Raw genomic sequence first — 25,071 nt, 5'->3', positions numbered from 1 at the left:
TAATGTTGCCGTATAAAAATTGCCAACAAAACAATGGTCCAGTAGTGATCATTGCGGAATTTTTCAAAAATGACGACATTTATGGCATAGCTAAACAAATGATAATAGTTTTGACAATAATAGTTCAAAAATCAAAATTAGAAACAGACGTGAAAAATATGGCCTGTATTGACAACATTTAATAAAAAGACAAGATTCAAACATAAGAAGTTAAAGCATACATACTGTACATTAAATATAACTATAAGATAGCTGTGAAAAAACCTCAATTATTGTGACATACTGTATAATCTGTCAATAAAGGCCAGTCTTTGTAGACATGGACTGTATTGGCAAGTGATAATGTAAAGATAAAAACAAACATAATGTAAAAATATATTCAACTATTACAATTAGGCTGTTTAAGGACTACATACTGGATAACATAACGTAGGAATACATTTAAATGCTACGACTACGCTGTTTAAAGACTGCTTCATCAGGCATAACATACTGTATAACCTCTCAATAAAGGCCTATCTATTGAAAACTGGTCATACAAGGAAAGAACACAACACTCATTAAAATAATAGTTAAAAGATATATAATTCACATTCAAATAGTTCACTGAAACTGTTTAAAGACGTCCCCGTTAAGCAAGCTGTACTGTAAAAGCCTGTCAATAAAAACGATTTTTTAGGAAATATAATTATGGATTCTATTGACAAATTGTCTTCCGAGGACTATAATTCGTTCTACTGTTCGAAATACTGGCATTTAGTTATTCATAATATTCTTCAATTCAAATATCTTTATTCACCCAGGTATTAATAAAATACATAAGGGGTTTACAAAATAATATTTTACAATGTTTATATTCCGGTTATAAAGTAAGAGTTCACAATAAATGCAGATAAACTTAAGCAACAAAACGCAGTAACAACGAATATGTTTTCAGTATAATTTTAAATTTGAATTAAGCAATCATTTTTGGTAATCGTTTTAATTCGACTAATTACTTTGCTGATTAACTAATTAATTAGAAATACGCAATTAAAGCCTTTAATTATTATTAATAAAAATCCAATTATCAAACAATTAAATGATGATTGATTTTAAATGGCCATTAACTTTGTTTGATCTTCCTTTTATGTACATGTGATCAAAAGAAAAATATCTCTCTGCAATAAGCAGTGTTCAACTTATTAAAGTAAATTAACGAAACAATTAAAATGCAAACTGTAAAACAATGGACCATTGCAGTATAAATATCCAGACGGCACAAGACCCAAGCCATAAAACCTTTTACCTCATAAAATATACACTGAGCAAAATTATACCAAGCCAGGTCATTACCTTAATACACAAAATTCATAGTCTTATAATATATAATAGACTTCATCTGCCTACAAATAAATCAGCATGGACATTATATCAGCAGCGTGTTGTCTTCGCAACAAGTTGGTGGCTCTTCACAACAGTGATATGACTGTATCACAACTTGGTAAGAACAATACTCATTACATTTACATGAAGCTCTTATCATTATAAAGCGTTCTGAAGTTAAAAATTGTTAGAATTAATAATGAAAGAAACTACAAATATCCATTTTCATCTTGTACATTAAGCTAAATATTGCATATACTACATTACATATAAATGCAGAACAGCTCTCAAACTCTATTCTTATTCTTTTTTTCAGAGAATGCTATAGCCAATGTGGACCAGCAGAGTATGATGTCAGTCATAGAAGATAAACAGTCTCATCATCTTCGTCTACTTCTCCGTTTGTCTGTCAACGAAGGAGTGTGTCACATGTACAAGCAGTATTCCAGCAGAAAATGGACTGAGGTATGTTAAACAGATATAACGTTTAAAGTAGTCGAAAGAACTATACCTGTAGTTCTTACGTGTGTCGTTTTTCGTTAGCAGATTTCATATATGTTCATATTCAACTATTAATAAATTTCAGATCGAATAATCAGTACTAACTTTATTATATTTTGCCTTTTTAAAAATAACATTAGATAGTTATATATGTAAAACTGCATTACATAAAAGCCTCATCATTTCACCGTTCGAATAAATCATTTTATATTCAATTGTTAATCATTTCAGGTACAAAAGACAGCATCAGCGATCAAGTCCAGTTTAGAAGCAGACGATAATGTACAGATGAATATTAACACTTCATCATCAGCAACAAGTGGGCAAACGTTCCAAGATAGGGCTGCCGGAGTGTGGACCAGCGTGGTTTGTGAGTTGTCCAGATGTGATTGATAATACAGAATACAATGTGCCTTTTTAGTGCTGTTCATATATTATTTTGTTGTTGTGTAAACTTGTTGTTACTGCTGTGCTAAAATGTGTTATTTGATTACAATATTATGAATAAAATACAAAAAATAGATGGTGTTGGTCTTTATTAGAATTAAGAATGCTAAGCTGTGTAATAGAAATATCAAAAGTGTGTAACGATTTAGTTTGAAACAGATATGAAATTATGCGATAGCTTTGAAGAAACCTCTTATATTATGACATACTGTATAACCTGTCTTGGTAAACATGGACTGTATTGGCAAGTGATAATGTAAAGAGCACACATTTTTCAAATAAGAAAAAATGAAAACAAACATAATATATATTAAAGTATATTTAAATGCTACAATGAATCTGTTTAAGAAAGACATACAGCATAACCTCTCAATAAAGACCGGTCTTGCAAAATACAAAATATATTGACAAGTGGTCATTTAATGAAAGAACATAACATTCAGTCAAAGAAAAACATAATTCACTTTTAAATGTTTTATTGAGACTGTTTAAGGGGTCATCGTGCTATACTGTAAAACCTCTCAGTAAAAACCATTCTTTAGGAAATATAAATATGGCCTTTATTGACATTTAATAATAAGACAAGATTAAAAAATTAACAGATAATGTATAAATACTATACATTAAATTTAACTATCAGATGGCTGTGAAGAAACCTCTATTATTATGACATACTGTATAACCTGTCAATAAAGGCCAGTCTTCGTAAACATAGTGATATTGTAAAGATCACACATTTTTTTTCAAATATGAAAAGATGGAAACAAAATAATATAGAAATATATTCAACTATTACAATTAGGCTGTTTAAGGACTACATACTGGATAACCTCTCAATAAAGAACCGGTGTTGCAAAATACGAAATCTATTGACAAGTGGTCATTTAATGAAAGAACACAACATTCAGTAAAAGATAGTTAAAAGAAAAACACAATTCACTTTCAAATGTTTCAAAGAGACTGTTTTAAGGAGTCCTCCGTCATCGCACTTTACTATAAAACCTCTTAGTAAAGACCATTCTATAGGAAATATAAATAGGGCCTTTATTGACAAGTGGTCATTTAATAAAAAGACAAGATTCAAACATAAGTAGTTAAATCATACATACTGTACATTAAATATAACCATAAGATGGCTGTGAAGAAACCTCAATTATAATGACATACTGTATAACCTGTCAATAAAGGCCAGTCTTTGTAAACATGGTGATAATGTAAAGAGCACACATTTTTTTCAAATATGAAAAGATAAAAACAAACATAATGTAAAAATATATTCAACTGTTAAAATTACGCTGTTTAAGGATTACATACTGGATAACCTCTCAATTAAAGTATATTTAAATGCTACAATGAATCTGTTTAAGAATGACATACAGCATAACCTCTCAATAAAGACCGGTCTTGCAAAATACAAAATATATTGACAAGTGGTCATTTAATGAAAGAACATAACATTCAGTCAAAGAAAAACATAATTCACTTTTAAATGTTTTATTGAGACTGTTTAAGGGGTCATCGTGCTATACTATAAAACCTCTCAGTAAAAACCATTCTTTAGGAAATATAAATATGGCCTTTATTGACATTTAATAATAAGACAAGATTAAAAGATTAACAGATAATTCATAAATACTATACATTGAATTTAACTATCAGATGGCTGTGAAAAAACCTCTATTATTATGACATACTGTATAACCTGTCAATAAAGGCCAGTCTTCGTAAACATAGTGATATTGTAAAGATCACACATTTTTTTTCAAATATTAAAAGATGGAAACAAAATAATATAGAAATATATTCAACTATTACAATTAGGCTGTTTAAAGACTACATACTGGATAACCTCTCAATAAAGAACCGGTGTTGCAAAATACGAAATCTATTGACAAGTGGTCATTTAATGAAAGAACACAACATTCAGTAAAAGATAGTTAAAAGAAAAACACAATTCACTTTCAAATGTTTCAAAGAGACTGTTTTAAGGAGTCCTCCGTCATCGCACTTTACTATAAAACCTCTTAGTAAAGACCATTCTATAGGAAATATAAATATGGCCTTTATTGACAAGTGGTCATTTAATAAAAAGACAAGATTCAAAAATAAGAAGTTAAAGCATACATACTGTACATTAAATATAACCATAAGATGGCTGTGAAGAAACCTCAATTATTATGACATACTGTATAACCTGTCAATAAAGGCCAGTCTTTGTAAACATGGTGATAATGTAAAGAGCACACATTTTTTTTCAAATATGAAAAGATAAAAACAAACATAATGTAAAAATATATTCAACTGTTAAAATTACGCTGTTTAAGGATTACATACTGGATAACCTCTCAATAAAGACCGGTATTGCGAAATACGAAATCTATTGACAAGTGGTCATTTAATGAAAGAACACAACATTCAGTAAAAGATAGTTAAAAGAAAAACACAATTCACTTTCAAATGTTTCAAAGAGACTGTTTTAAGGAGTCCTCCGTCATCGCACTTTACTATAAAACCTCTTAGTAAAGACCATTCTATAGGAAATATAAATGTGGCCTTTATTGACAAGTGATCATTTAATAAAAAGACAAGATTCAAACATAAGAAGTTAAAGCATACATACTGTACATTAAATATAACCATAAGATGGCTGTGAAGAAACCTCAATTATTATGACATACTGTATAACCTGTCAATAAAGGCCAGTCTTTGTAAACATGGTGATAATGTAAAGAGCACAGATTTTTTTCAAATATGAAAAGATAAAAACAAACATAATGTAAAAATATATTCAACTGTTAAAATTACGCTGTTTAAGGACTACATACTGGATAACCTCTCAATAAAGACCGGTATTGCGAAATACGAAATCTATTGACAAGTGGTCATTTAATGAAAGAACACAACATTCAGTAAAAGATAGTTAAAAGAAAAACACAATTCACTTTTAAATGTTTCAAAGAGACTGCGATCGTGCTTTACTATAAAACCTCTCATTAAAAACCATTCTTTAGGAAATATAAATATGGTCTTTATAAACAAGTGGTCATTAAATGCTACGACTACGCTGTTTAAAGACTGCTTCATCAGATAAGAAAAGATGAAAACAAACATAATGTATATTAAAGTATATTTAAATGCTACAATGAATATGTTTAAGAATGACATGCCTCATCAGTTACTATGACCAATCAGTAAAAGAAGTGCCCTAACTTTTGAACAAATTCTCATCAGTGACATATAGTTGCAATGATTATATAAACCTTAGTTTGGGAGTGACATCTGTAGTAGTCGGAGTTAACATTTTAACATCGTTAAACCTCTGGTAGCAGTTATGTAGATCAACATTTTTAATACAGCCAAACTTTTCAATACTTGCCATGAAAATAAAAAAGAAAAAGAAAAGAAAGAAAACATAATGAAAATTTAAGTGGTCTCAAAAAGCTGATGTTTTATATTTCAAAAATGACATTTATGGCATAGCTAAACAAATGATAATAGTTTTGACAATAATAGTTCAAAAATCAAAATTAGAAACAGACGTGAAAAATATGGCCTGTATTGACAAGTGGTCATTTAATAAAAAGACAAGATTCAAACATAAGAGTTAACATACTACTGTCATTAAATTAACATAGATGCTGTGAAAAACAATATTTGACTACTGTTAACTGTCATAAGAGTTGACATGTGTTGAGTGAAAAAACAACAATGAAATATTCATGCTACGACTACCGTTTAAAGACTGCTTCATCAGGCATAACATAGTGTAAAACCTCTCAATAAAGGCCTATCTATTGAAAACTGGTCATACAAGGAAAGAACACAACACTCATTAAAATAATAGTTAAAAGATATATAATTCACATTCAAATAGTTCAATGAAACTGTTTTAAGACGTCCCCCGTTAAGCAAGCTGTACTGTAAAAGCCTGCCAATAAAAACGATATTTTAGGAAATATAATTATGGATTCTATTGACAAATTGTCTTCCGAGGACTATAATTCGTTCTACTGTTCGAAATACTGGCATTTAGTTATTCATAATATTCTTTCTTCAATTCAAATATCTTTATTCACCCAGGTATTAATAAAATACATAAGGGTTTACAAAATAATATTTTACAATATTTATGTTCCGGTTGTAAAGTAAGAGTTCACAATAAATGCAGATAAACTTAAGCAACAAAACGCAGTAACAACGAATATGTTTTCAGTATAATTTTAAATTTGAATTAAGCAATCATTTTTGGTAATCGTTTTAATTCGACTAATTACTTTGCTGATTAACTAATTAATTAGAAATACGCAATTAAAGCCTTTAATTATTATTAATAAAAATCCAATTATCAAACAATTAAATGATGATTGATTTTAAATGGCCATTAACTTTGTTTGATCTTCCTTTTATGTACATGTGATCAAAAGAAAAATATCTCTCTGCAATAAGCAGTGTTCAACTTATTAAAGTAAATTAACGAAACAATTAAAATGCAAACTGTAAAACAATGGACCATTGCAGTATAAATATCCAGACGGCACAAGACCCAAGCCATAAAACCTTTTACCTCATAAAATATACACTGAGCAAAATTATACCAAGCCAGGTCATTACCTTAATACACAAAATTCATAGTCTTATAATATATAATAGACTTCATCTGCCTACAAATAAATCAGCATGGACATTATCTCAGCAGCGTGTTGTCTTCGCAACAAGTTGGTGGCTCTTCACAACAGTGATATGACTGTATCAAACTTGGTAAGAACAATACTCATTACATTTACATGTAGCTCTTATCATTATAAAGCGTTCTGAAGTTAAAAATTGTTAGAATTAATAATGAAAGAAACTACAAATATTCATTTTCATCTTGTACATTAAGCTAAATATTGCATATACTACATTACATATAAATGCAGAACAGCTCTCAAACTCTATTCTTATTCTTTTTTTTCAGAGAATGCTATAGCCAATGTGGACCAGCAGAGTATGATGTCAGTCATAGAAGATAATCAGTCTCATCATCTTCGTCTACTTCTCCGTTTGTCTGTCAACGAAGGAGTGTGTCACATGTACAAGCAGTATTCCAGCAGAAAATGGACTGAGGTATGTTAAACAGATATAACGCTTAAAGTATTCGAAAGAACTATACCTGTAGTACTTACGTTTGTCGTTTTTCGTTAGCAGATTTCATATATGTTCATATTCAACTATTAATAAATTTCAGATCGAATTATCAGTACTAACTTAATTATATTTTGCCTATTTAAAAATAACATTAGATAGTCATGTAAAACTGCATTACATAAAAGCCTCATCATTTCACCGTTCGAATAAATCATTTTATTTTCAATTGTTAATCATTTCAGGTACAAAAGACAGCATCAGCGATCAAGTCCAGTTTAGAAGCAGACGATAATGTACAGATGAATATTAACACTTCATCATCAGCAACAAGTGGGCAAACGTTCCAAGATAGGGCTGCCGGAGTGTGGACCAGCGTGGTTTGTGAGTTGTCCAGATGTGATTGATAATACAGAATACAATGTGCCTTTTTAGTGCTTTTCATATATTATTTTGTTGTTGTGTAAACTTGTTGTTACTGCTGTGCTAAAATGTGTTATTTGATTACAATATTATGAATAAAATACAAAAAAATAGATGGTGTTGGTCTTTTTTAGAATTAAGAATGCTAAGCTGTGTAATAGAAATATCAAAAGTGTGTAACGATTTAGTTTGAAACAGATATGAACTTATGCGATAGCTTTGAAGAAACCTCTTACATTATGACATACTGTATAACCTGTCTTGGTAAACATGGACTGTATTGGCAAGTGATAATGTAAAGAGCACACATTTTTCAAATAAGAAAAGATGAAAACAAACATAATGTATATTAAAGTATATTTAAATGCTACAATGAATCTGTGGAAGAATGACATACAGCATAACCTCTCAATAAAGACCGGTCTTGCAAAATACAAAATATATTGACATGTGGTCATTTAATGAAAGAACATAACATGCAGTCAAAGAAAGACACAATTCACTTTTAAATGTTTTATTGAAACTGTTTACGGGGTCATCGTGCTATACGATAAAACCTCTCAGTAAAAACCATGCTTTAGGAAATATAAATCTGGTCTATATTGATAAGTTGTCATTTAATAATAAGACAAGATTAAAACATAAGAAGTTAAAGCATACATACTGTACATTAAATATAACCATAAGATGGCTGTGAAGAAACCTCAATTATTATGACATACTGTATAACCTGTCAATAAAGGCCAGTCTTTGTAAACATGGTGATAATGTAAAGACCACACATTTTTTCAAATACGAAAAGATGGAAACAAAAATAATGTAGAAATATATTCCTATTACAATTCCACTGTTTATGGGCTACATACTGGATAACTTTTCAATACAGACCAGTGTTGCAAAATACGAAATCTATTGACAAGTGGTCATTTAATGAAAGAACACAACATTCAGTAAAAAATAGTTAAAAAAACCTAATTCACTTTCAAATGTTTCAATGAAACTGTTTTAAGGAGTCCTCCGTCATCGTACTTATACTATAAAACCTCTTAGTAAAGACCATTCTTTAGGAAATATAAATATGGCCTTTATTGACAAGTGGTCATTTAATAAAAAGACAAGATTCAAACATTAAAAGGTAAAGCATACATACTGTACATTAAATATAACTATAAGATAGCTGTGAAGAAACCTCAATTATTATGACATACTGTATAACCTGTCAATAACGACCAGTCTTTGTAAACATGGTGATAATGTAAAGAGCACACATTTTTTTCAAATATGAAAAGATAAAAACAAACATAATGTAAAAATATATTCAACTGTTAAAATTACGCTGTTTAAGGATTACATACTGGATAACCTCTCAATAAAGACCGGTATTGCGAAATACGAAATCTATTGACAAGTGGTCATTTAATGAAAGAACACAACATTCAGTAAAAGATAGTTAAAAGAAAAACACAATTCACTTTTAAATGTTTCAAAGAGACTGTGATCGTGCTTTACTGTAAAACCTCTCATTAAAAACCATTCTTTAGGAAATATAAATATGGTCTTTATTAACAAGTGGTCATTAAATGCTACGACTACGCTGTTTAAAGACTGCTTCATCAGGCATAACATAGTGTATAACCTCTCAATAAAGGCCTATCTATTGAAAACTGGTCATACAAGGAAAGAATACAACACTCATTAAAATAATAGTTAAAAGATATATAATTCACATTCAAATAGTTCAATGAAACTGTTTTAAGACGTCCCCCGTTAAGCAAGCTGTACTGTAAAAGCCTGCCAATAAAAACGATATTTTAGGAAATATAATTATGGATTCTATTGACAAATTGTCTTCCGAGGACTATAATTCGTTCTACTGTTCGAAATACTGGCATTTAGTTATTCATAATATTCTTTCTTCAATTCAAATATCTTTATTCACCCAGGTATTAATAAAATACATAAGGGTTTACAAAATAATATTTTACAATATTTATGTTCCGGTTGTAAAGTAAGAGTTCACAATAAATGCAGATAAACTTAAGCAACAAAACGCAGTAACAACGAATATGTTTTCAGTATAATTTTAAATTTGAATTAAGCAATCATTTTTGGTAATCGTTTTAATTCGACTAATTACTTTGCTGATTAACTAATTAATTAGAAATACGCAATTAAAGCCTTTAATTATTATTAATAAAAATCCAATTATCAAACAATTAAATGATGATTGATTTTAAATGGCCATTAACTTTGTTTGATCTTCCTTTTATGTACATGTGATCAAAAGAAAAATATCTCTCTGCAATAAGCAGTGTTCAACTTATTAAAGTAAATTAACGAAACAATTAAAATGCAAACTGTAAAACAATGGACCATTGCAGTATAAATATCCAGACGGCACAAGACCCAAGCCATAAAACCTTTTACCTCATAAAATATACACTGAGCAAAATTATACCAAGCCAGGTCATTACCTTAATACACAAAATTCATAGTCTTATAATATATAATAGACTTCATCTGCCTACAAATAAATCAGCATGGACATTATCTCAGCAGCGTGTTGTCTTCGCAACAAGTTGGTGGCTCTTCACAACAGTGATATGACTGTATCACAACTTGGTAAGAACAATACTCATTACATTTACATGTAGCTCTTATCATTATAAAGCGTTCTGAAGTTAAAAATTGTTAGAATTAATAATGAAAGAAACTACAAATATTCATTTTCATCTTGTACATTAAGCTAAATATTGCATATACTACATTACATATAAATGCAGAACAGCTCTCAAACTCTATTCTTATTCTTTTTTTCAGAGAATGCTATAGCCAATGTGGACCAGCAGAGTATGATGTCAGTCATAGAAGATAAACAGTCTCATCATCTTCGTCTACTTCTCCGTTTGTCTGTCAACGAAGGAGTGTGTCACATGTACAAGCAGTATTCCAGCAGAAAATGGACTGAGGTATGTTAAACAGATATAACGCTTAAAGTATTCGAAAGAACTATACCTGTAGTACTTACGTTTGTCGTTTTTCGTTAGCAGATTTCATATATGTTCATATTCAACTATTAATAAATTTCAGATCGAATTATCAGTACTAACTTAATTATATTTTGCCTATTTAAAAATAACATTAGATAGTTATGTAAAACTGCATTACATAAAAGCCTCATCATTTCACCGTTCGAATAAATCATTTTATATTCAATTGTTAATCATTTCAGGTACAAAAGACAGCATCAGCGATCAAGTCCAGTTTAGAAGCAGACGATAATGTACAGATGAATATTAACACTTCATCATCAGCAACAAGTGGGCAAACGTTCCAAGATAGGGCTGCCGGAGTGTGGACCAGCGTGGTTTGTGAGTTGTCCAGATGTGATTGATAATACAGAATACAATGTGCCTTTTTAGTGCTTTTCATATATTATTTTGTTGTTGTGTAAACTTGTTGTTACTGCTGTGCTAAAATGTGTTATTTGATTACAATATTATGAATAAAATACAAAAAAATAGATGGTGTTGGTCTTTATTAGAATTAAGAATGCTAAGCTGTGTAATAGAAATATCAAAAGTGTGTAACGATTTAGTTTGAAACAGATATGAACTTATGCGATAGCTTTGAAGAAACCTCTTATATTATGACATACTGTATAACCTGTCTTGGTAAACATGGACTGTATTGGCAAGTGATAATGTAAAGAGCACACATTTTTCAAATAAGAAAAGATGAAAACAAACATAATGTATATTAAAGTATATTTAAATGCTACAATGAATCTGTGGAAGAATGACATACAGCATAACCTCTCAATAAAGACCGGTCTTGCAAAATACAAAATATATTGACAAGTGGTCATTTAATGAAAGAACATAACATTCAGTCAAAGAAAAACATAATTCACTTTTAAATGTTTTATTGAGACTGTTTAAGGGGTCATCGTGCTATACTGTAAAACCTCTCAGTAAAAACCATTCTTTAGGAAATATAAATATGGCCTTTATTGACATTTAATAATAAGACAAGATTAAAAAATTAACAGATAATGCATAAATACTATACATTAAATTTAACTATCAGATGGCTGTGAAGAAACCTCTATTATTATGACATACTGTATAACCTGTCAATAAAGGCCAGTCTTCGTAAACATAGTGATATTGTAAAGATCACACATTTTTTTCAAATATGAAAAGATGGAAACAAAATAATATAGAAATATATTCAACTATTACAATTAGGCTGTTTAAGGACTACATACTGGATAACCTCTCAATAAAGAACCGGTGTTGCAAAATACGAAATCTATTGACAAGTGGTCATTTAATGAAAGAACACAACATTCAGTAAAAGATAGTTAAAAGAAAAACACAATTCACTTTCAAATGTTTCAAAGAGACTGTTTTAAGGAGTCCTCCGTCATCGCACTTTACTATAAAACCTCTTAGTAAAGACCATTCTATAGGAAATATAAATATGGCCTTTATTGACAAGTGGTCATTTAATAAAAAGACAAGATTCAAACATAAGAAGTTAAAGCATACATACTGTACATTAAATATAACCATAAGATGGCTGTGAAGAAACCTCAATTATAATGACATACTGTATAACCTGTCAATAAAGGCCAGTCTTTGTAAACATGGTGATAATGTAAAGAGCACACATTTTTTTCAAATATGAAAAGATAAAAACAAACATAATGTAAAAATATATTCAACTGTTAAAATTACGCTGTTTAAGGATTACATACTGGATAACCTCTCAATAAAGACCGGTATTGCGAAATACGAAATCTATTGACAAGTGGTCATTTAATGAAAGAACACAACATTCAGTAAAAGATAGTTAAAAGAAAAACACAATTCACTTTTAAATGTTTCAAAGAGACTGTGATCGTGCTTTACTGTAAAACCTCTCATTAAAAACCATTCTTTAGGAAATATAAATATGGTCTTTATTAACAAGTGGTCATTAAATGCTACGACTACGCTGTTTAAAGACTGCTTCATCAGGCATAACATAGTGTATAACCTCTCAATAAAGGCCTATCTATTGAAAACTGGTCATACAAGGAAAGAATACAACACTCATTAAAATAATAGTTAAAAGATATATAATTCACATTCAAATAGTTCAATGAAACTGTTTTAAGACGTCCCCCGTTAAGCAAGCTGTACTGTAAAAGCCTGTCAATAAAAACGATTTTTTAGGAAATATAATTATGGATTCTATTGACAAATTGTCTTCCGAGGACTATAATTCGTTCTACTGTTCGAAATACTGGCATTTAGTTATTCATAATATTCTTCAATTCAAATATCTTTATTCACCCAGGTATTAATAAAATACATAAGGGGTTTACAAAATAATATTTTACAATATTTATGTTCCGGTTGTAAAGTAAGAGTTCACAATAAATGCAGACAAACTTAAGCAACAAAACGCAGTAACAACGAATATGTTTTCAGTATAATTTTAAATTTGAATTAAGCAATCATTTTTGGTAATCGTTTTAATTCGACTAATTACTTTGCTGATTAACTAATTAATTAGAAATACGCAATTAAAGCCTTTAATTATTATTAATAAAAATCCAATTATCAAACAATTAAATGATGATTGATTTTAAATGGCCATTAACTTTGTTTGATCTTCCTTTTATGTACATGTGATCAAAAGAAAAATATCTCTCTGCAATAAGCAGTGTTCAACTTATTAAAGTAAATTAACGAAACAATTAAAATGCAAACTGTAAAACAATGGACCATTGCAGTATAAATATCCAGACGGCACAAGACCCAAGCCATAAAACCTTTTACCTCATAAAATATACACTGAGCAAAATTATACCAAGCCAGGTCATTACCTTAATACACAAAATTCATAGTCTTATAATATATAATAGACTTCATCTGCCTACAAATAAATCAGCATGGACATTATCTCAGCAGCGTGTTGTCTTCGCAACAAGTTGGTGGCTCTTCACAACAGTGATATGACTGTATCACAACTTGGTAAGAACAATACTCATTACATTTACATGTAGCTCTTATCATTATAAAGCGTTCTGAAGTTAAAAATTGTTAGAATTAATAATGAAAGAAACTACAAATATTCATTTTCATCTTGTACATTAAGCTAAATATTGCATATACTACATTACATATAAATGCAGAACAGCTCTCAAACTCTATTCTTATTCTTTTTTTTCAGAGAATGCTATAGCCAATGTGGACCAGCAGAGTATGATGTCAGTCATAGAAGATAAACAGTCTCATCATCTTCGTCTACTTCTCCGTTTGTCTGTCAACGAAGGAGTGTGTCACATGTACAAGCAGTATTCCAGCAGAAAATGGACTGAGGTATGTTAAACAGATATAACGCTTAAAGTATTCGAAAGAACTATACCTGTAGTACTTACGTTTGTCGTTTTTCGTTAGCAGATTTCATATATGTTCATATTCAACTATTAATAAATTTCAGATCGAATTATCAGTACTAACGTTATTATATTTTGCCTATTTAAAAATAACATAAGATAGTTATGTAAAACTGCATTACATAAAAGCCTCATCATTTCACCGTTCGAATAAATCATTTTATATTCAATTGTTAATCATTTCAGGTACAAAAGACAGCATCAGCGATCAAGTCCAGTTTAGAAGCAGACGATAATGTACAGATGAATATTAACACTTCATCATCAGCAACAAGTGGGCAAACGTTCCAAGATAGGGCTGCCGGAGTGTGGACCAGCGTGGTTTGTGAGTTGTCCAGATGTGATTGATAATACAGAATACAATGTGCCTTTTTAGTGCTTTTCATATATTATTTTGTTGTTGTGTAAACTTGTTGTTACTGCTGTGCTAAAATGTGTTATTTGATTACAATATTATGAATAAAATACAAAAAAATAGATGGTGTTGGTCTTTATTAGAATTAAGAATGCTAAGCTGTGTAATAGAAATATCAAAAGTGTGTAACGATTTAGTTTGAAACAGATATGAACTTATGCGATAGCTTTGAAGAAACCTCTTATATTATGACATACTGTATAACCTGTCTTGGTAAACATGGACTGTATTGGCAAGTGATAATGTAAAGAGCACACATTTTTCAAATAAGAAAAGATGAAAACAAACATAATGTATATTAAAGTATATTTAAATGCTACAATGAATCTGTGGAAGAATGACATACAGCATAACCTCTCAATAAAGACCGGTCTTGCAAAATACAAAATATATTGACAAGTGGTCATTTAATGAAAGAACATAACATTCAGTCAAAGAAAAACATAATTCACTTTTAAATGTTTTATTGAGACTGTTTAAGGGGTCATCGTGCTATACTGTAAAACCTCTCAGTAAAAACCATTCTTTAGGAAATATAAATATGGCCTTTATTGACATTTAATAATAAGACAAGATTAAAAAATTAACAGATAATGCATAAATACTATACATTAAATTTAACTATCAGATGGCTGTGAAGAAACCTCTATTATTATGACATACTGTATAACCTGTCAATAAAGGCCAGTCTTCGTAAACATAGTGTGGTATTGTAAAGATCACACATTTTTTTTCAAATATGAAAAGATGGAAACAAAATAATATAGAAATATATTCAACTATTACAATTAGGCTGTTTAAGGACTACATACTGGATAACCTCTCAATAAAGAACCGGTGTTGCAAAATACGAAATCTATTGACACATGGTCATTTAATGAAAGAACACAACATTCAGTAAAAGATAGTTAAAAGAAAAACACAATTCACTTTCAAATGTTTCAAAGAGACTGTTTTAAGGAGTCCTCCGTCATCGCACTTTACTATAAAACCTCTTAGTAAAGACCATTCTATAGGAAATATAAATATGGCCTTTATTGACAAGTGATCATTTAATAAAAAGACAAGATTCAAACATAAGAAGTTAAAGCATACATACTGTACATTAAATATAACCATAAGATGGCTGTGAAGAAACCTCAATTATTATGACATACTGTATAACCTGTCAATAAAGGCCAGTCTTTGTAAACATGGTGATAATGTAAAGAGCACACATTTTTTTCAAATATGAAAAGATAAAAACAAACATAATGTAAAAATATATTCAACTGTTAAAATTACGCTGTTTAAGGATTACATACTGGATAACCTCTCAATAAAGACCGGTATTGCGAAATACGAAATCTATTGACAAGTGGTCATTTAATGAAAGAACACAACATTCAGTAAAAGATAGTTAAAAGAAAAACACAATTCACTTTTAAATGTTTCAAAGAGACTGTGATCGTGCTTTACTGTAAAACCTCTCATTAAAAACCATTCTTTAGGAAATATAAATATGGTCTTTATTAACAAGTGGTCATTAAATGCTACGACTACGCTGTTTAAAGACTGCTTCATCAGGCATAACATAGTGTAAAACCTCTCAATAAAGGCCTATCTATTGAAAACTGGTCATACAAGGAAAGAACACAACACTCATTAAAATAATAGTTAAAAGATATATAATCCCCCCCCCCCCCCCCCCCCCCCCCCCCCCCCCCCCCCCCCCCCCCCCCCCCCCCCCCCCCCCCCCCCCCCCCCCCCCCCCCCCCCCCCCCCCCCCCCCCCCCCCCCCCCCCCCCCCCCCCCCCCCCCCCCCCCCCCCCCCCCCCCCCCCCCCCCCCCCCCCCCCCCCCCCCCCCCCCCCCCCCCCCCCCCCCCCCCCCCCCCCCCCCCCCCCCCCCCCCCCCCCCCCCCCCCCCCCCCCCCCCCCCCCCCCCCCCCCCCCCCCCCCCCCCCCCCCCCCCCCCCCCCCCCCCCCCCCCCCCCCCCCCCCCCCCCCCCCCCCCCCCCCCCCCCCCCCCCCCCCCCCCCCCCCCCCCCCCCCCCCCCCCCCCCCCCCCCCCCCCCCCCCCCCCCCCCCCCCCCCCCCCCCCCCCCCCCCCCCCCCCCCCCCCCCCCCCCCCCCCCCCCCCCCCCCCCCCCCCCCCCCCCCCCCCCCCCCCCCCCCCCCCCCCCCCCCCCCCCCCCCCCCCCCCCCCCCCCCCCCCCCCCCCCCCCCCCCCCCCCCCCCCCCCCCCCCCCCCCCCCCCCCCCCCCCCCCCCCCCCCCCCCCCCCCCCCCCCCCCCCCCCCCCCCCCCCCCCCCCCCCCCCCCCCCCCCCCCCCCCCCCCCCCCCCCCCCCCCCCCCCCCCCCCCCCCCCCCCCCCCCCCCCCCCCCCCCCCCCCCCCCCCCCCCCCCCCCCCCCCCCCCCCCCCCCCCCCCCCCCCCCCCCCCCCCCCCCCCCCCCCCCCCCCCCCCCCCCCCCCCCCCCCCCCCCCCCCCCCCCCCCCCCCCCCCCCCCCCCCCCCCCCCCCCCCCCCCCCCCCCCCCCCCCCCCCCCCCCCCCCCCCCCCCCCCCCCCCCCCCCCCCCCCCCCCCCCCCCCCCCCCCCCCCCCCCCCCCCCCCCCCCCCCCCCCCCCCCCTTTTTTTTTTTTTTTTTTTTTTTTTTTTTTTTTTTTTTTTTTTTTTTTTTTTTTTTTTTTTTTTTTTTTTTTTTTTTTTTTTTTTTTTTTTTTTTTTTTTTTTTTTTTTTTTTTTTTTTTTTTTTTTTTTTTTTTTTTTTTTTTTTTTTTTTTTTTTTTTTTTTTTTTTTTTTTTTTTTTTTTTTTTTTTTTTTTTTTTTTTTTTTTTTTTTTTTTTTTTTTTTTTTTTTTTTTTTTTTTTTTTTTTTTTTTTTTTTTTTTTTTTTTTTTTTTTTTTTTTTTTTTTTTTTTTTTTTTTTTTTTTTTTTTTTTTTTTTTTTTTTTTTTTTTTTTTTTTTTTTTTTTTTTTTTTTTTTTTTTTTTTTTTTTTTTTTTTTTTTTTTTTTTTTTTTTTTTTTTTTTTTTTTTTTTTTTTTTTTTTTTTTTTTTTTTTTTTTTTTTTTTTTTTTTTTTTTTTTTTTTTTTTTTTTTTTTTTTTTTTTTTTTTTTTTTTTTTTTTTTTTTTTTTTTTTTTTTTTTTTTTTTTTTTTTTTTTTTTTTTTTTTTTTTTTTTTTTTTTTTTTTTTTTTTTTTTTTTTTTTTTTTTTTTTTTTTTTTTTTTTTTTTTTTTTTTTTTTTTTTTTTTTTTTTTTTTTTTTTTTTTTTTTTTTTTTTTTTTTTTTTTTTTTTTTTTTTTTTTTTTTTTTTTTTTTTTTTTTTTTTTTTTTTTTTTTTTTTTTTTTTTTTTTTTTTTTTTTTTTTTTTTTTTTTTTTTTTTTTTTTTTTTTTTTTTTTTTTTTTTTTTTTTTTTTTTTTTTTTTTTTTTTTTTTTTTTTTTTTTTTTTTTTTTTTTTTTTTTTTTTTTTTTTTTTTTTTTTTTTTTTTTTTTTTTTTTTTTTTTTTTTTTTTTTTTTTTTTTTTTTTTTTTTTTTTTTTTTTTTTTTTTTTTTTTTTTTTTTTTTTTTTTTTTTTTTTTTTTTTTTTTTTTTTTTTTTTTTTTTTTTTTTTTTTTTTTTTTTTTTTTTTTTTTTTTTTTTTTTTTTTTTTTTTTTTTTTTTTTTTTTTTTTTTTTTTTTTTTTTTTTTTTTTTTTTTTTTTTTTTTTTTTTTTTTTTTTTTTTTTTTTTTTTTTTTTTTTTTTTTTTTTTTTTTTTTTTTTTTTTTTTTTTTTTTTTTTTTTTTTTTTTTTTTTTTTTTTTTTTTTTTTTTTTTTTTTTTTTTTTTTTTTTTTTTTTTTTTTTTTTTTTTTTTTTTTTTTTTTTTTTTTTTTTTTTTTTTTTTTTTTTTTTTTTTTTTTTTTTTTTTTTTTTTTTTTTTTTTTTTTTTTTTTTTTTTTTTTTTTTTTTTTTTTTTTTTTTTTTTTTTTTTTTTTTTTTTTTTTTTTTTTTTTTTTTTTTTTTTTTTTTTTTTTTTTTTTTTTTTTTTTTTTTTTTTTTTTTTTTTTTTTTTTTTTTTTTTTTTTTTTTTTTTTTTTTTTTTTTTTTTTTTTTTTTTTTTTTTTTTTTTTTTTTTTTTTTTTTTTTTTTTTTTTTTTTTTTTTTTTTTTTTTTTTTTTTTTTTTTTTTTTTTTTTTTTTTTTTTTTTTTTTTTTTTTTTTTTTTTTTTTTTTTTTTTTTTTTTTTTTTTTTTTTTTTTTTTTTTTTTTTTTTTTTTTTTTTTTTTTTTTTTTTTTTTTTTTTTTTTTTTTTTTTTTTTTTTTTTTTTTTTTTTTTTTTTTTTTTTTTTTTTTTTTTTTTTTTTTTTTTTTTTTTTTTTTTTTTTTTTTTTTTTTTTTTTTTTTTTTTTTTTTTTTTTTTTTTTTTTTTTTTTTTTTTTTTTTTTTTTTTTTTTTTTTTTTTTTTTTTTTTTTTTTTTTTTTTTTTTTTTTTTTTTTTTTTTTTTTTTTTTTTTTTTTTTTTTTTTTTTTTTTTTTTTTTTTTTTTTTTTTTTTTTTTTTTTTTTTTTTTTTTTTTTTTTTTTTTTTTTTTTTTTTTTTTTTTTTTTTTTTTTTTTTTTTTTTTTTTTTTTTTTTTTTTTTTTTTTTTTTTTTTTTTTTTTTTTTTTTTTTTTTTTTTTTTTTTTTTTTTTTTTTTTTTTTTTTTTTTTTTTTTTTTTTTTTTTTTTTTTTTTTTTTTTTTTTTTTTTTTTTTTTTTTTTTTTTTTTTTTTTTTTTTTTTTTTTTTTTTTTTTTTTTTTTTTTTTTTTTTTTTTTTTTTTTTTTTTTTTTTTTTTTTTTTTTTTTTTTTTTTTTTTTTTTTTTTTTTTTTTTTTTTTTTTTTTTTTTTTTTTTTTTTTTTTTTTTTTTTTTTTTTTTTTTTTTTTTTTTTTTTTTTTTTTTTTTTTTTTTTTTTTTTTTTTTTTTTTTTTTTTTTTTTTTTTTTTTTTTTTTTTTTTTTTTTTTTTTTTTTTTTTTTTTTTTTTTTTTTTTTTTTTTTTTTTTTTTTTTTTTTTTTTTTTTTTTTTTTTTTTTTTTTTTTTTTTTTTTTTTTTTTTTTTTTTTTTTTTTTTTTTTTTTTTTTTTTTTTTTTTTTTTTTTTTTTTTTTTTTTTTTTTTTTTTTTTTTTTTTTTTTTTTTTTTTTTTTTTTTTTTTTTTTTTTTTTTTTTTTTTTTTTTTTTTTTTTTTTTTTTTTTTTTTTTTTTTTTTTTTTTTTTTTTTTTTTTTTTTTTTTTTTTTTTTTTTTTTTTTTTTTTTTTTTTTTTTTTTTTTTTTTTCTTTTAATTACAAAAAAAATTTCAAAAAAATTTTTTAAAAAAACTTTTTTAAAAAATAAATAAATTAAAATTAAAAAAAAAGAAAACTTTTTTTTTTTTAAAAAAATTTTAATTAAAAAATTTTTTTTTTTAATTAAAAATTTAAAAAAAATTAAAAAATAAATTAAAATTTTTTTTTAAAAATTTTTAAAAAAAAATTTTAAAACAAAAAAAAGTAAAAATTTATTTTTTTTTTAAATTATAAAGAAATTTTAAAAAAAAAAATTTTTTATTAAATAAATTTAAAAAAAATTTAAAAATTAAAAAATAATTTCAATTTTTAAAAAGGGGCCCCCCCCCTTTTTTTACTTTTAAAAAGGAAAAAATTTAAAACATTTTTTTAAAAAAGTTTTTAAAAAATTAAATAAATTTGAAAAAATCCAAAATTAAATTTGGGCCCCAAAAAATTGTTCCAAAATAAAAGGGGCCCAAAAAAAAAAATTTTTTTTAAAAAATTACCAATTTTAAAATTAGAAAATAAAAAAAATAAACCCCAAATTTTTTTGTCAACAATTTTTCCATTTAAAAAATTTATAAGAAAAATTTTTATTTTTACTTTTTTTAAAAAGCTTCCAAGTAAAAGGGTTTTTTTTTTGGAAAAAAACCAATTTTTTTATTTGTTTTTAAAAAAATTTATTACAAATTTTCCCAAAAAAAAAAGTTTTAAAAATTTTAAAAAAAGTAAACAAATTGAAAAATTTTTTTCCCCGTTTCTTTGGTTTTAAAAAAAAATTTCAAAACCCAGTTTAAGAAAAAATTTAAAAAAAAAATTTAAAGACCCAAAAAAAATTTTAATTCCGGGTTTTTTTTTCAATTTTTTTAAATTCAAAAAAAAATCAATCAATTCCTTTAAAAATTTTTTTTTTTTAAAAAAATTTTAAAAACCCAAAAAAGTAATTTTTTCTTTAAAAAAAAAAAAAAGGTTTTTTTAAAAAAGAAATAAAAGGCCTTTATTTCAAAATTTTTTTAAATTTTTTACCCAAAAAATGGAAAAATTGGGGTTTAAAAATGGGGGCCCCTATTTTAAAAATCAAATTTTAAAAATTTTTTTCCCTTTTTTTTTAAAAAAATTTGGTTATTTTTAAAAAATTTAATTTTATAAATATTTAAAAAAAAAAAGGGGTTTTTGGGGGAAAATGAATTAAAAGAAATTCAAAAAAAATTTGAAAAAAAAAATTAAATTAAAATTTTTAAAAAAACTTTAAATTTTTTAAAAGAAAACCCTTCTTTTAAAATTTAAAATTAAAAAGGTTTTTTAAATAAAAAATAAAAAAAATTAAAAAATTTTTAAATTTAAAAAAAAATTTTTTAATTTTTTAAAAAGAAAACCTTTTAAAAAAAATTTTGGTTTTTATTAATAAAAAAAAAATTAAAAAAAAAATAAAATTTTAAAAAAAATTTTTTTGGGGGAAAACTTTTTTTTAAAAAATTTTAAAATTAAAAAAAATTTTTAAAAAATATTTTTTTAAAAAAATTTTTATAAAAAATTTAAAAAAATTTTAAAAAAAGGGTTAAAAAACTTTTTTGAAAAAAACCATTCTTTAGGAAATATAAATATGGTCTTTATTAACAAGTGGTCATTAAATGCTAACGACTACGCTGTTTAAAGACTGCTTCATCAGGCATAACATAGTGTATAACCTCTCAATAAAGGCCTATCTATTGAAAACTGGTCATACAAGGAAAGAATACAACACTCATTAAAATAATAGTTAAAAGATATATAATTCACATTCAAATAGTTCAATGAAACTGTTATAAGACGTCCCCCGTTAAGCAAGCTGTACTGTAAAAGCCTGTCAATAAAAACGATTTTTTAGGAAATATAATTATGGATTCTATTGACAAATTGTCTTCCGAAGACTATAATTCGTTCTACTGTTCGAAATACTGGCATTTAGTTATTCATAATATTCTTCAATTCAGATATCTTTATTCACCCAGGTATTAATAAAATACATAAGGGGTTTACAAAATAATATTTTACAATATTTATGTTCCGGTTGTAAAGTAAGAGTTCACAATAAATGCAGATAAACTTAAGCAACAAAACGCAGTAACAACGAATATGTTTTCAGTATAATTTTAAATTTGAATTAAGCAATCATTTTTGGTAATCGTTTTAATTCGACTAATTACTTTGCTGATTAACTAATTAATTAGAAATACGCAATTAAAGCCTTTAATTATTATTAATAAAAATCCAATTATCAAACAATTAAATGATGATTGATTTTAAATGGCCATTAACTTTGTTTGATCTTCCTTTTATGTACATGTGATCAAAAGAAAAATATCTCTCTGCAATAAGCAGTGTTCAACTTATTAAAGTAAATTAACGAAACAATTAAAATGCAAACTGTAAAACAATGGACCATTGCAGTATAAATATCCAGACGGCACAAGACCCAAGCCATAAAACCTTTTACCTCATAAAATATACACTGAGCAAAATTATACCAAGCCAGGTCATTACCTTAATACACAAAATTCATAGTCTTATAATATATAATAGACTTCATCTGCCTACAAATAAATCAGCATGGACATTATCTCAGCAGCGTGTTTTCTTCGCAACAAGTTGGTGGCTCTTCACAACAGTGATATGACTGTATCACAACTTGGTAAGAACAATACTCATTACATTTACATGTAGCTCTTATCATTATAAAGCGTTCTGAAGTTAAAAATTGTTAGAATTAATAATGAAAGAAACTACAAATATTCATTTTCATCTTGTACATTAAGCTAAATATTGCATATACTACATTACATATAAATGCAGAACAGCTCTCAAACTCTATTCTTATTCTTTTTTTCAGAGAATGCTATAGCCAATGTGGACCAGCAGAGTATGATGTCAGTCATAGAAGATAAACAGTCTCATCATCTTCGTCTACTTCTCCGTTTGTCTGTCAACGAAGGAGTGTGTCACATGTACAAGCAGTATTCCAGCAGAAAATGGACTGAGGTATGTTAAACAGATATAACGCTTAAAGTATTCGAAAGAACTATACCTGTAGTACTTACGTTTGTCGTTTTTCGTTAGCAGATTTCATATATGTTCATATTCAACTATTAATAAATTTCAGATCGAATTATCAGTACTAACTTAATTATATTTTGCCTATTTAAAAATAACATTAGATAGTTATGTAAAACTGCATTACATAAAAGCCTCATCATTTCACCGTTCGAATAAATCATTTTATATTCAATTGTTAATCATTTCAGGTACAAAAGACAGCATCAGCGATCAAGTCCAGTTTAGAAGCAGACGATAATGTACAGATGAATATTAACACTTCATCATCAGCAACAAGTGGGCAAACGTTCCAAGATAGGGCTGCCGGAGTGTGGACCAGCGTGGTTTGTGAGTTGTCCAGATGTGATTGATAATACAGAATACAATGTGCCTTTTTAGTGCTTTTCATATATTATTTTGTTGTTGTGTAAACTTGTTGTTACTGCTGTGCTAAAATGTGTTATTTGATTACAATATTATGAATAAAATACAAAAAAATAGATGGTGTTGGTCTTTATTAGAATTAAGAATGCTAAGCTGTGTAATAGAAATATCAAAAGTGTGTAACGATTTAGTTTGAAACAGATATGAACTTATGCGATAGCTTTGAAGAAACCTCTTATATTATGACATACTGTATAACCTGTCTTGGTAAACATGGACTGTATTGGCAAGTGATAATGTAAAGAGCACACATTTTTCAAATAAGAAAAGATGAAAACAAACATAATGTATATTAAAGTATATTTAAATGCTACAATGAATCTGTTTAAGAATGACATACAGCATAACCTCTCAATAAAGACCGGTCTTGCAAAATACAAAATATATTGACAAGTGGTCATTTAATGAAAGAACATAACATTCAGTCAAAGAAAAACATAATTCACTTTTAAATGTTTTATTGAGACTGTTTAAGGGGTCATCGTGCTATACTGTAAAACCTCTCAGTAAAAACCATTCTTTAGGAAATATAAATATGGCCTTTATTGACATTTAATAATAAGACAAGATTAAAAAATTAACAGATAATGCATAAATACTATACATTAAATTTAACTATCAGATGGCTGTGAAGAAACCTCTATTATTATGACATACTGTATAACCTGTCAATAAAGGCCAGTCTTCGTAAACATAGTGATATTGTAAAGATCACACATTTTTTTTCAAATATGAAAAGATGGAAACAAAATAATATAGAAATATATTCAACTATTACAATTAGGCTGTTTAAGGACTACATACTGGATAACCTCTCAATAAAGAACCGGTGTTGCAAAATACGAAATCTATTGACAAGTGGTCATTTAATGAAAGAACACAACATTCAGTAAAAGATAGTTAAAAGAAAAACACAATTCACTTTCAAATGTTTCAAAGAGACTGTTTTAAGGAGTCCTCCGTCATCGCACTTTACTATAAAACCTCTTAGTAAAGACCATTCTATAGGAAATATAAATATGGCCTTTATTGACAAGTGGTCATTTAATAAAAAGACAAGATTCAAACATAAGAAGTTAAAGCATACATACTGTACATTAAATATAACCATAAGATGGCTGTGAAGAAACCTCAATTATTATGACATACTGTATAACCTGTCAATAAAGGCCAGTCTTTGTAAACATGGTGATAATGTAAAGAGCACACATTTTTTTCAAATATGAAAAGATAAAAACAAACATAATGTTAAAATATATTCAACTGTTAAAATTACGCTGTTTAAGGATTACATACTGGATAACCTCTCAATAAAGACCGGTTTTGCGAAATACGAAATCTATTGACAAGTGGTCATTTAATAAAAGAACACAACATTTAGTAAAAGATAGTTAAAAGAAAAACACAATTCACTTTTAAATGTTTCAAAGAGACTGTGATCGTGCTTTACTGTAAAACCTCTCATTAAAAACCATTCTTTAGGAAATATAAATATGGTCTTTATTAACAAGTGGTCATTAAATGCTACGACTACGCTGTTTAAAGACTGCTTCATC

The 25,071-nt window shown here is 28.1% G+C and overlaps 4 protein-coding genes across 4 annotated transcripts; all 4 read left to right on the top strand.

Moving 5' to 3' along the window:
• The first annotated feature begins 887 nt into the window (after positions 1-887).
• LOC132759016 (uncharacterized) lies at positions 888-2,387 on the top strand. Its single transcript, XM_060750740.1, has 3 exons — positions 888-1,483; positions 1,682-1,830; positions 2,098-2,387. The coding sequence occupies exons 1-3, from the start codon at positions 1,402-1,404 to the stop codon at positions 2,257-2,259; spliced, it is 393 nt and encodes a 130-aa protein (XP_060606723.1). The 5' UTR covers positions 888-1,401; the 3' UTR covers positions 2,260-2,387.
• A 7,442-nt stretch (positions 2,388-9,829) lies between these two features.
• LOC132759013 (uncharacterized) lies at positions 9,830-11,784 on the top strand. Its single transcript, XM_060750737.1, has 3 exons — positions 9,830-10,482; positions 10,681-10,829; positions 11,093-11,784. The coding sequence occupies exons 1-3, from the start codon at positions 10,401-10,403 to the stop codon at positions 11,252-11,254; spliced, it is 393 nt and encodes a 130-aa protein (XP_060606720.1). The 5' UTR covers positions 9,830-10,400; the 3' UTR covers positions 11,255-11,784.
• Positions 11,785-12,243: 459 nt separating this feature from the next.
• LOC132759014 (uncharacterized) lies at positions 12,244-15,189 on the top strand. Its single transcript, XM_060750738.1, has 3 exons — positions 12,244-13,886; positions 14,086-14,234; positions 14,498-15,189. The coding sequence occupies exons 1-3, from the start codon at positions 13,805-13,807 to the stop codon at positions 14,657-14,659; spliced, it is 393 nt and encodes a 130-aa protein (XP_060606721.1). The 5' UTR covers positions 12,244-13,804; the 3' UTR covers positions 14,660-15,189.
• Positions 15,190-21,969: 6,780 nt separating this feature from the next.
• On the top strand, positions 21,970-23,665 carry LOC132759012 (uncharacterized). Its single transcript, XM_060750735.1, has 3 exons — positions 21,970-22,670; positions 22,869-23,017; positions 23,281-23,665. Exons 1-3 carry the CDS (start codon positions 22,589-22,591, stop codon positions 23,440-23,442), a joined length of 393 nt encoding a protein of 130 aa, XP_060606718.1. The 5' UTR covers positions 21,970-22,588; the 3' UTR covers positions 23,443-23,665.
• The last annotated feature ends 1,406 nt before the right edge of the window (positions 23,666-25,071 follow it).

Source organism: Ruditapes philippinarum, unplaced genomic scaffold, assembly GCF_026571515.1.
Source record: "Ruditapes philippinarum isolate M1 unplaced genomic scaffold, ASM2657151v2 ctg3315_1_1_1_1, whole genome shotgun sequence".
Classification (NCBI taxonomy): domain Eukaryota; kingdom Metazoa; phylum Mollusca; class Bivalvia; order Venerida; family Veneridae; genus Ruditapes; species Ruditapes philippinarum.
Note: the sequence above shows the minus strand (reverse complement) of the source record. Positions and strands in the feature narration are given on the sequence as shown.

Excerpts from the sequence above, each read along its gene's own strand:
- LOC132759016 (XM_060750740.1), top strand. The coding sequence starts at position 1,402 with ATGGACATTATATCAGCAGCGTGTTGTCTTCGCAACAAGTTGGTGGCT. Across the intron at positions 1,484-1,681 it reads TATGACTGTATCACAACTTG|AGAATGCTATAGCCAATGTG; the intron begins GTAAGAACAATA and ends TCTTTTTTTCAG. Across the intron at positions 1,831-2,097 it reads CCAGCAGAAAATGGACTGAG|GTACAAAAGACAGCATCAGC; the intron begins GTATGTTAAACA and ends TAATCATTTCAG.
- LOC132759013 (XM_060750737.1), top strand. The coding sequence starts at position 10,401 with ATGGACATTATCTCAGCAGCGTGTTGTCTTCGCAACAAGTTGGTGGCT. Across the intron at positions 10,483-10,680 it reads TATGACTGTATCACAACTTG|AGAATGCTATAGCCAATGTG; the intron begins GTAAGAACAATA and ends TCTTTTTTTCAG. Across the intron at positions 10,830-11,092 it reads CCAGCAGAAAATGGACTGAG|GTACAAAAGACAGCATCAGC; the intron begins GTATGTTAAACA and ends TAATCATTTCAG.
- LOC132759014 (XM_060750738.1), top strand. The coding sequence starts at position 13,805 with ATGGACATTATCTCAGCAGCGTGTTGTCTTCGCAACAAGTTGGTGGCT. Across the intron at positions 13,887-14,085 it reads TATGACTGTATCACAACTTG|AGAATGCTATAGCCAATGTG; the intron begins GTAAGAACAATA and ends CTTTTTTTTCAG. Across the intron at positions 14,235-14,497 it reads CCAGCAGAAAATGGACTGAG|GTACAAAAGACAGCATCAGC; the intron begins GTATGTTAAACA and ends TAATCATTTCAG.
- LOC132759012 (XM_060750735.1), top strand. The coding sequence starts at position 22,589 with ATGGACATTATCTCAGCAGCGTGTTTTCTTCGCAACAAGTTGGTGGCT. Across the intron at positions 22,671-22,868 it reads TATGACTGTATCACAACTTG|AGAATGCTATAGCCAATGTG; the intron begins GTAAGAACAATA and ends TCTTTTTTTCAG. Across the intron at positions 23,018-23,280 it reads CCAGCAGAAAATGGACTGAG|GTACAAAAGACAGCATCAGC; the intron begins GTATGTTAAACA and ends TAATCATTTCAG.